This window comes from Mustelus asterias, chromosome 26 (assembly GCF_964213995.1).
Source record: "Mustelus asterias chromosome 26, sMusAst1.hap1.1, whole genome shotgun sequence".
NCBI classification, from domain to species: domain Eukaryota; kingdom Metazoa; phylum Chordata; class Chondrichthyes; order Carcharhiniformes; family Triakidae; genus Mustelus; species Mustelus asterias.
Genome location: NC_135826.1, coordinates 38,790,056 through 38,800,813, shown reverse-complemented (window position 1 = coordinate 38,800,813; position 10,758 = coordinate 38,790,056). Strand labels below are relative to the sequence as shown.

General features: G+C 47.4%; 1 protein-coding gene across 1 annotated transcript; it reads right to left on the bottom strand.

Moving 5' to 3' along the window:
• Positions 1–211: 211 nt before the first annotated feature.
• LOC144479762 (proteinase-activated receptor 3-like) lies at positions 212–7,656 on the bottom strand. The gene is made up of 2 exons (XM_078198798.1): positions 7,587–7,656; positions 212–3,641 (listed from the first exon to the last, which is right to left on the bottom strand). The coding sequence occupies exons 1-2, from the start codon at positions 7,588–7,590 to the stop codon at positions 2,623–2,625; spliced, it is 1,023 nt and encodes a 340-aa protein (XP_078054924.1). The 5' UTR covers positions 7,591–7,656; the 3' UTR covers positions 212–2,622.
• Positions 7,657–10,758: the final 3,102 nt, after the last annotated feature.

The window sequence follows — 10,758 nt, the reverse complement described above, 5'->3', positions numbered from 1 at the left end:
GTGGGTGTGGGTGTGGGTGTGGGTGAGGGTGAGGGTGTGGGTGTGGGTGTCGGTGTTGCTGCCGATCTTGGTCCTGGTGTCAGTGTTGGTTCTCTTTGTGCCGCTCTGCGGTTCTATCTCTGGTTCAAGGTGATCTCACCCTAGTTTGGTGGCTAAAATGTTTGTAAATTCCGCATCTTGAGAACGGGGAATAATGAGTGGTGTCAAAATTGTGTCTCAATCTACTTGTTTTATTGGAGGAAAATTGAAACTTTTCCTGCTAAAATATCAACAAAATTCTCTCAATGAAACACTTGAAAATTCACTTTTTAATAAGAACTCACTGGAATAAATAAACAGAAATACATATTCAAACTGAAGCAAGTTTCTGCAAATTAAGTGTACATGATGGTTATTTGTTACAAGTTACCTTTGTTTTAATAGTCGCGATGAGAGCTCTGCTAAAAACACACACTTAGTGAAAATTAAATCACAGCAATAAATCATATCAGCAAAACGTTGCAGCATTCCAACATTATCTGGGGAAGGATGTCCTTGCTTTAGAGGGAGCGCAGCGAAGGTTTGCCAGGCTGATTCCTGGGATGGCAGATCTGACATGTGAGGAGAGACTAAGTCGGTTAGGATTATATTCACTGGAGTTTAGAAGAGTGAGAGAGGGCCTCATGGAAACTTATAAAATTCTAACAGGGTTAGACAGGGTGGATTCAGTAAGAACATTCCTGTGGATGCTGGAATCTGAAACCAAGAGAAAAAATGCTGGAAAATCTCAGCTTCTGTAAGGAGAGAAAAGCGCTGACGTTTCGAGTCCAGACAACTCTTTGTCAAAGCTTTGACAAAGAGTTGTCTGGACTCGAAACGTCAGCTCTTTTCTCTCAGAATGTTCCCAATGGTGGGGGAGTCCAGAACTAGGAGTCATAGTTTGAGGATAACCTTTTAGAAATTTCTTCACCCAGAGGGGGGTGAATGTGTGGAATTCACTCCCACAGAAAGTATTTGAGGCCAAAGCCTTGTCTGATTTCAAGAAGAAATTGGATACAGCTCTTGGGGCTCAAGGGATCAAAGGATATGGGGGGAAGGGGGGATCAGGATATTGAATTTGATGATCAGCCACGCTCAAAATGAATGGTGGAGCAGGCTCGAAGGGCCGAATAGCCTCCTCCTGCTTCTAGTTTCTATGTTTCGACGTATCGTTTTTCACCAATTCCCACATGTGACATGGTCTAAGACCAGAGGGCAGAGGTTAAAGGTGAGGAGTAGGTGGTTTTAGAGGGGATCTGAGGAAAGATTGTTTTACCCAGAGGGGGGGTGGGTGGGAATATGGAACGTGCTGCCTGATTGGGTGCTGGAGGCAGGGACTCTCACAACGCTTAAGAAGCATCTGGACTAGCACTGAAATCACCAAGGCTCAGCGGGCTACGGGCCAAGTGCTGGTAAAGGGGATGAGTGTAGATTGGTATTCGATGGTCAGCATTGACATGGCAGGCCGAAGGGCTTCTTTCTGTGCTGCGTGTCTCTATGACTCCCCGTGACCCGATGGCTTCCTGACAAAACCAGCAGTTTTTGTCGAAAAAATTAATTTGCTCACTTTCCAATGTCACCTTCTCAAACTCTGCCTCTGACTCAAGACAATCCCACAACCAGGAACTTGTGATTATTGTTCTGAACTGTTCATTGGTTCTGGGCGACTATATTTAAAAACTGGATTTGATTCAAAAGTAAATCAGTCTCATACAAACTGTATTGGCAGCACTGGACACCAGCCGCACAGGCACTGGGATTGAATTTACAGGACGGATCCCTGCACATTTCTGCTGCTGCTTTATTTCTCTTCCACTTTCTGATATTTGCAAAGTCAAATTAGGTTTCCAGTAAATCATAGAAACCCTACAGTGCGGAAGGAGGCCATTCGGCCCATCGAGTCTGCACCGACCACAAACCCACCCAGGCCCTACCCCCCACATATTTTACCCACTAATCCCTCTAACCTACGCATCCCAGGACTCTAAGGGGCAATTTTTAACCTGGCCAATCAACCTAACTCGCACATCTTTGGACTGTGGGAGGAAACCGGAGCACCCGGAGGAAACCCACGCAGACACGAGGAGAATGTGCAAGCTCCACACAGACAGTGACCCGAGCATCGAACCCGGGACCCTGGAGCTGTGAAGCAGCAGTGCTGACCACTGTGCTACCGTGTCGCCCTATGTTAGAGTCGATTCACCGCTGGAGGTGGACAGTTTGCGGTATTCCCTATAGGATTTCTCTCCAGACCTGTCTTTGCTGTGTCTAATGAAAGGAACTGATAAACTGCAGCGAGTTGGGGTCTGTGCCCTTGCTTGTCTCCCTTGTGGGGTTGGATTCAATGTGATTTTGAATTTGGGTTTTTGGAGCGGGCCAGGAGATGGATCCAGGTTTGCCGGGTCCACACTGAGCATTGACTTTGTCACTCTGAGATAGGAATAGAATATTCAGTTAGTTTACACCTGAGGGGTTCTCTGAGATCTGGAAAGTTCTGCCCAGTGTTACTGATGGGGAAATGCAGTATCTGCCGCCCAGCTTTAAAACGGTTAAATATAGTTGAGGGAGTCCCACACGGGGAGCTGTTTATTTGAAGCGATTCACTCACTGTGCTGAGGAACTTGGGGAAGAAGATGTGCGAAAAATTAATTGCAATCCTGTGGATGGCCGCGAAGTCAAACTGGTGCCAACTTTAAGAAATCCAAACACCTTTCTGACTCGCTTTCTGCAATCCTCCGAAATATAATAATACAGGAAAGGATCAAAGCAGCTGTTAAAGCTGCAGAGGCACAGTAAGAACATATAATCTTTATGCAGTTCAGGGATCCATTGGTGGACCAACAGCACTATGTTACTGGGAGTGAAACACAGTAGATAGATAAACAGCACAAAGAGGGTGATTTTTGCTGCCTTTTTGTACTTTATATCATTAACTGTTAAAGATCTGATTACGGCACTGTGGCAAAATATAGTGACAAGGCTTGGAATGACAAATCCTAATATTATAACAATCAACCAGTAATAGAAATACACAGTCTGCTTATCCTTCAGATACACATCGTGACAGGTGGTGATGTTCAGCTCCTGGATCTCAAAAGACTGTTGAACTGAAAGAAAAGGCAAAACTAAAAGCGTAACTGTCACCCAAACAACAGCACAGATGCCAATGGCAAACCGATTGTCCCTGAAACGCTTGGAGAGAAAGGGATGGACCAGAGCAAAGTATCTGTCGATGCTGATGAAGGTCAGCAGCAGGATGGAGCAGTACATGTTCCCGTAGAAGAAGGCGGTCACTGTCCGGCACAGACCCTCGCCAAAGAGCCAGTCGTTGCCCAGGAGGTGGTAGGAGATCTTGAAGGGCAGCATGAGGGTCAGGAGAAGGTCGGCAGTGGCCAGGTTGATCAGGAAGATGGTGGATGGTTTCTTTCTTTTTGCAGCCATTGTCCAAAGGGCCAGAGCGTTTGCTGGGAGCCCGACGCCAAACACAAGGATGTAAAAACTAGGGATCAGCCTTGTGGTGATGGGACCAGTCAGCTGAAGATTGTTCTGGTTACTGATAACAGCACGGGAATCTGGACCAAGCACTGAAGGGACGCCTCCCGAGGACGGAACCCCACCGTCAGCTAAAAACATGAAGCAGATTGTTCACTCTTTTTGGTTTTTATTGTAATTCCACTGCAATTTTTCGAGCATTCTTGTGAAATGAAGCAACTTGTCCCCAACAAGAGGAACTTCCTTTGTGCTCTGGGATTGTCAAATCTCAAGAGGAACCGGGGAGATTATTGTCTAAACCTGAGGTGAGAATTATAAGTGACTGGGCAATGTGAAGGGGCTGGATTCAGCAAGTGTCACTTCCACATGGGGGCCCTTTCCTGGAGGTGAATGCACTCAAATTGGAATTCACTGATTGGTCACCCAATTATAAAATTCCCATCTTCCTCCCAGATTTTGGGCGGGGTTTTCAGCAATTCCCACACGGGTATATTTCCAGTGTGATTTATCAGCTGTCCACATTACAGGGGGGTGTCAAGATGCCAATGTTCTTTGGAAAAGTTTTGAATAAGTCCAGGAACATTTTTGGGAGAGGTCAACAGTTCTTTGGGATTGGGAAAGTAGACAGAGTGGACAACACATTGGAACTCCCAAACTATCAAGGAAACTGTTAAGATGCAAGATTTTGATAACAAACTAATTTTAGGATTTATATTATTTTGGACTAATTTTTTGGGATCTCACATTTCCGACTTAAACAGAGCAGTTCACATTGCTAGCTGCCAAGACAGGGAATTAAACAGTTAAGACAGGCTGCTGGCAATTTATAACTGCCTTACCCTAACCGTAACCCTGAAACTACTCACAGCTGTCAAGAGGTACACAGCTCCTTAATGGATAAGAGACAGTGGGTTAGCAAGCAACGAGCTCACCCCACAGTATGAAAACTTCAGTACAGTGACAAGAACCTGCACGACACATCTACCTTTTAATTAGAATGGGGAGAGAGTGGGGCAATGGGATTCATTTGGGGATTGAATCAGGACTATGGGGAAAGAGTGGGCTAGTGGGATTAGTTTGGTATTGATACAGGGCTATGGAGAGAGAGTGGGGCAGCGGGATTAGTTTGGGATTGATACAGGGCTACGGGGAGAGAGCGGGGGCAGTGGGATTAGTTTGGGATTGATACAGGGCTATGGAGAGAGAGTGGGGCAGTGGGATTAGTTTGGGGTTGATACAGTGCTATGGGGAGAGAGCGGGGGCAGTGGGATTAGTTTGGGATTGATACAGGGCTATGGAGAGAGAGTGGGGCAGTGGGATTAGTTTGGGATTGATACAGGGCTATGGGGAGAGGGTGGGGCAGTGGGATTAGTTTGAGATTGATACAGGGCTACGGGGAGAGAGCGGGGGCAGTGGGATTAGTTTGGGATTGATACAGGGCAATGGGGAGAGGGTGGGGCAGTGGGATTAGTTTGGGATTGATATAGGGCTGTGGGGAGAGTGTGGGGCAGTGGAATTAGTTTGGGAGTGATACAGGGCTATGAGGAGAGAGCAGGGCAGTGGGATTAGTTTGGGATTGAAACAGGGCTACGGGGAGCATGTGGGGCAGTGGGATCAGTTTGGGATTGATACAGGGCTCTGGAGAGAGAGTGGGCTGTGGGATTAGTTTGGGGTTGATACAGGGCTATGGGGAGAGGTGGGGCAGTGGGATTAGTTTGGGATGGATACAGGATTGTGAGGAGAGAGTGGGGCTATGGGATTAGTTTGGGATTGATACAGGGCTATGGGGAGAGAGCGGGGCAGTGGAATTAGTTTGGGATTGATACAGGGCTATGGGGAGAGAGCGGGGCAGTGGAATTAGTTTGGGATTGATACAGGGCTATGGGGAGAGAGCGGGGGCAGTGGGATTAGTTTGGGATTGATACAGGGCAATGGAGAGAGAGTGGGGCTGTAGAATTAATTTGGGATTGATACAGGGCTGTGGGGAGAGTGTGGGGCAGTGGAATTAGTTTGGGAGTGATACAGGGCTATGGGGCGAGAGCGGGGCAGTGGGATTAGTTTGGGATTGATACAGGTCTTTGGGGAGAGAGTGGGGCAGTGGGATTAGTTTGGGATTGATACAGGTCTTTGGGGAGAGAGTGGGGCAGTGGGATTAATTTGGGATTGATACAGGGCTATGGGGAGAGAGCGGGGCAGTGGGATTAATTTGGGATTGATACAGGGCTATGGGGAGAGAGCGGGGCAGTGGGATTAATTTGGGATTGATATAGATCTGTTGTACGTGAGATTGATTTGGAATATTATAGCAAATATTATATTAAAACACACACAAGGGTCCGAATGGTTATTTTTCTGGCAGCGTTTGTACAATTTGCCTGAACCTCATTGAGTAACTTGCCACTTTTTAATGTCCGATCGGGAGCAGAAGCAGCAGCGATTATTCGCATTCAGTTACTGCTCAGAATACAGGGACAACCGTCCGACCTCAAATCTGAGAGTTTCAGCGAGCACTGTTGAAGGAATGAAACTCTGGCACTCTGTGGTTCTATCCCATTCCGAACAGACCTTCCCCCATCAAAATCTCCCCATCAAACACTGACAATTTCTCGATTATGTCCGTTATCTCTTGGTGCTGCGTTCAACATGTTGGAGCATTCACACACACACCCACACACTCACACAGATATTCCAATCCCGAATCTCAAATCTGCTTTCTTCAGCTGAATAGTTTATCCCAGCCCTAAAACTAACCCGAACTCTAACCCTAACCCCAGCCCTAACCCTAACATTAACTCTAACCCTAACCCCAGCCCTAACACTAACATTAACCCTAACCCTAAACCTAACATTAACATTAACCCAAACCCTAACATTAACCCAAACCCTAACATTAACCCTAACCCTAAGCCGAAACCTAACCTCTCCAGCCTGTCCACAGTGAATCGAAAGGAATTCAATTTCTTATACCTAATGTGTACAGGACTTGCGGGCGGCACGGTAGCACAGTGGTTAGCACTGCTGCTTCACAGCTCCAGGGACCTGGGTTCGAATCCCGGCTCGGGTCACTGTCTGTGTGGAGTTTGCACATTCGCCTCGTGTCTGCGTGGGTTTCCTCCCACAGTCCAAAGATGTGCGGGCTAGGTTGATTGGCCATTCTAAATTGCCCCTTAGTGTCTCGGGATGCATAGGTTAGAGGGGTTAGTGGGTAAAATATGTAGGGATATGTGGATAGGTCCTGGGTGGGATTGTGGTTGGTGCAGACTCGATGGGCCGAATGGCCTCGTTCCGCACTGTAGGATTCTATGATTCTAACCCTAAGCTGAATGATCATAACCTAATGTGTACAGGACTTGCGAGAGAAGTCAGAATGGGCCACATACAAAACAACTGAAAGTAATGAGGTAGCACCCAGTAACTGTGGAGAGAATAGATGAGGTTAATGTTCAAAATCTAAACCCACCAAACATGGTATTAAAGCTGAATCATTTTCTCAACAGATACTGACTGATTTCCTGACTGCTTCCTCCATTTTCCTGCTGCTTCCTCCATTTTCCTGCTGCTTCCTCCATTTTCCTGCTGCTGTCAGCTGAATCTTTGAGCTAATCCTGTTTTCTGGATCGGGATGTGAGCCACATTGTATTAGGAAAGAATCAATTGTTGCTGATTATCACACACAGTAAGGTGATTACCTGTAAAGACTCGCATTCCAACCATTATTTTGTAAATTGAGTTTGTGTCTTTATATGCCCTGTTTGTGAACACAAGTCCTCACTCACCTGACGAAGGGGCAGTGCTCTGGAAGCTTGTGGCTTGTGCTACCAAATAAACCTGTTGGACTTTAACCTGGTGTTGTGAGACTTCTTACTGTGTTCACCCCAGTCCAACACCGGCATCTCCACATCATGATTATCACACACACTGAGAATTGTTCATAAATGGTGATTCACAAATGAGTTTGATAATAGCAGCAGACAGATCTTAATCATCCTTCACGGCAGGTCTGTCCTGTCTCCACATGGAGCAGTACAATGCAACATTAATTACCCCCCAGGAGGAAAGTCAAGTTAATCACTTACCCATATTGAAGATTGGAGAGAAAATAAATGAAATCCACACGATCTTTTCAAGTGACTGTTCCACAAACGCTGTGACTCTGAGACTAAGTGTTTCTGTGGTTGCTAACGTTTGGGGTGGTACCCAGGAGAAGGGGAGGAGTTGGATGTCTGGTTAATAAACACTGCCAAACACTTAGGTTATATCTGGCCGTGTGCCTGCTATTCAATCTACTGGGAGATTACGAACAGAATGTATTTGCAGTTTACAACACGTTTTGCATCAAACTATTCCACCTTCATGCCAACATTGACTGTACGCAATAACTGGTTTAATAGGGAGCCATTATGTTGCTACATTGACGTTCCATTATTAGTTTTAGTTTAGTTTACATACAATGGAATATGTTTTTGTAGTAATAGTGATGAGGACAAGTCTGCTGTGGGGTCAATGATCCATCCTGATCAAACCTGTGCTGTACCAGGCAGGAAGATCTCTGATAGCCTTGCGCTCAGGGAGCAGAGTGAGAGCTAAAGGGCTTTGGCTCAATGGACTTAGGAGGAAACAGGCAGAGGCAGGGTAGGTTCTGTTCTTCGTTCTTCCAGTAATTTAAAGAAAGGGGTAATTATGAGTGGGAGGCCAGTTTGTTGCTGTCGGTGTTGGATGTGGGACTTCATGGAGTCGCCTAGCCTCCCGGAAGTCCATATCTGCGCCAGGTGCGTCGAACTGCAGCTCCTGAGAGACCGCGTTAGGGAACTGGAGCTGCGGCTCGATGACCATAGTTTAGTCAGGGAAAACGAGAAGTTAATAGATGGAAGTTACAGGCAGGTCTTCACACCAGGGCCACGGGAGGAAGACACGTGCGTCACGGTTAGGAAGGGTAAAGGTCACGTACCAGAGAGTACCCCGGTGGTTGTCCCCCTCAACAGTAAGTGATGGGTGTCAGACGGGAGAGAGGAGGGGAGAGAGCAGTCAGTGATGGGATCCCCTGTGGTTGTCCCCCTCCAAAATAAGTATACCGTTTTGGAAACTGCGGGGGGGGGGATGACCCTCCAGGGGTAAGCCACGGTGACCAGCTCACTGGCACGGAATCGGGCTCTGTGGCTCAGAAGGGAAAGAGGAGACGAGGAGAGCAATAGTAGTGGGGGATGCAGTAGTTAGAGGCACAGACAGGCGGTTCTGTGGGCGCAAACGAGACTCCAGGGTGGTAGTCTGCCTCCCTGGTGCCGGGGTCCTGGATGTCTCTGAGCAGGTAGGAAGCATCCTAAAAGGGGCGGGTAACCAGACAGATGTCATTGTCCACATTGGTGCAAATGGCGTAGGCAGAAAGAGCAGGGAGGTCCTGAGAGAGCAATTCAGGGAGTTGGGTAGGAGGCTGAAAAGCAGGGCCTCTAGGGTAGCGATCTCTGGACTACTCCCAGTGTCACAAGCTAGTGAGACTAGGAACAGGGAGATTGTACAGCTGAACGCGTGGCTAAAGGACTGGTGCAGGAGGGAGGGTTTCAAATTCGTAGGTCACTGGGAAGTCTTCAAGAGAGGATGGCACCTGTACAAGAAGGACGGGTTACACCTAAACTGGAGGGGCACGAATATCCTGGCTGGGAGTTTTGCTAGTGTGGTTCGGGTGGGTTTAAACTAATGTGGCAGGGGGGTGGGGATCAGAACAATAGGTCAATAAGCATAGAGGCTGGGGACGAGCTTGGGGCCAAGACAAGGCTGTCTAAGAGGAAGAGCATTCTGGGGGAGGATGACCTCAGTGGGCCTGGAGGTCTGGAGTGCATCTGCTTCAATGCAAGGAGCGTCACGGGCAAGACAGACGAGCTTAGAGCTTTAATGCTTGCGCGGAACTTGGATGTGGTTGCAGTGACGGAGACTTGGTTAAAAGAAGGACAGGACTGGCAGCTGAATATTCCGGGGTACAGTGTTTTAGACGAGACAGAGGAGGGGCGAGGAGAGGTGGGGGAGTAGCAATGCTGGTTAGGGAGCATATTACAGCGGTACAGAGGGTGGACAATATGGAAGGGTCAGGTAACGAGTCACTGTGGGTGGAGCTCAGAAACAGGAAGGGCGCAGTCACTATGCTGGGGGTATACTACAGGCCCCCCAACAGCCCACGGGAAGTTGAGGAATGGATATGTAAGGAGATTCTGGACAGGTGCAGAAAAAATAGGGTTGTTGTAATGGGAGACTTTAATTTCCCTTGTATAGACTGGAAATCGCTTAGGGCTGGGGGCCTGGACGGGGAAGAATTTATAAAATGCGTACAGGAAGGCTCTTTGGAACAATATGTTGACAGTCCAACTAGAGAGGGGGCTATACTGGACCTAGTACTGGGGAATGAGCCCGGTCAGGTCATCAAAGTTGCAGTAGGGGAACATGTGGCAAATAGTGACCACAATTCTGTAAACTTTAGGATAGTAATGGAAAAAGATGAGTGTTGTCCTATGGGTAAGGTGCTGAATTGGGGGAAGGCTAACTACAGCCGGATTAGGCAGGATTTGATGGCTGTTGATTGGGAGAGGCTGTTCGAGGGTAAATCCACATCTGGCATGTGGGAGTCTTTTAAGGAGCAGTTGATAGGACTGCAGGACAGGCATGTGCCTGTAAAGAGGAAGGATAGGAAAGGTAGGATTCGGGAGCCGTGGATAACCAGTGAAATTGTGTGTCTAATCAAACAGAAAAAAGAGGCATACATGAGGTCCAGGCAGCTAAAAACAGATGGAGCACTGGAGGAATATAGAGAAAGTAGAAAAGAACTCAAACAGGAAGTTAGAAGGGCAAAAAGAGGTCACGAAATGTCCTTGGCAGACAGGATTAAGGAGAATCCTAAGGCATTTTATGCAGACGTTAGGAACAAGAGGGTTGTTAGGGAAAGAATCGGACCTCTCAGGGACAAAGGAGGGGAATTATGCTTAGAACCAAAGGAAGTAGGTGAGATCCTAAACGAATACTTTGCATCAGTATTCACAAAGGAGAGGGACATGTTGACTGGGAGTGTCTCAGAGAGATGTGCTGACCCGTTAGAAAAAATCTCAATTACAAGGGAGGAAGCGTCAGGTTTTTTAGGAAATATTAAGACAGACAAATCCCCAGGGCCGGATGGCAGCTATCCTAGACTCCTCAGGGAGGCAAGAGATGAAATTGCTGGGCCTCTAACAGAAATCTTTGTCTCTTCACTGGACACAGGTGAGGTCC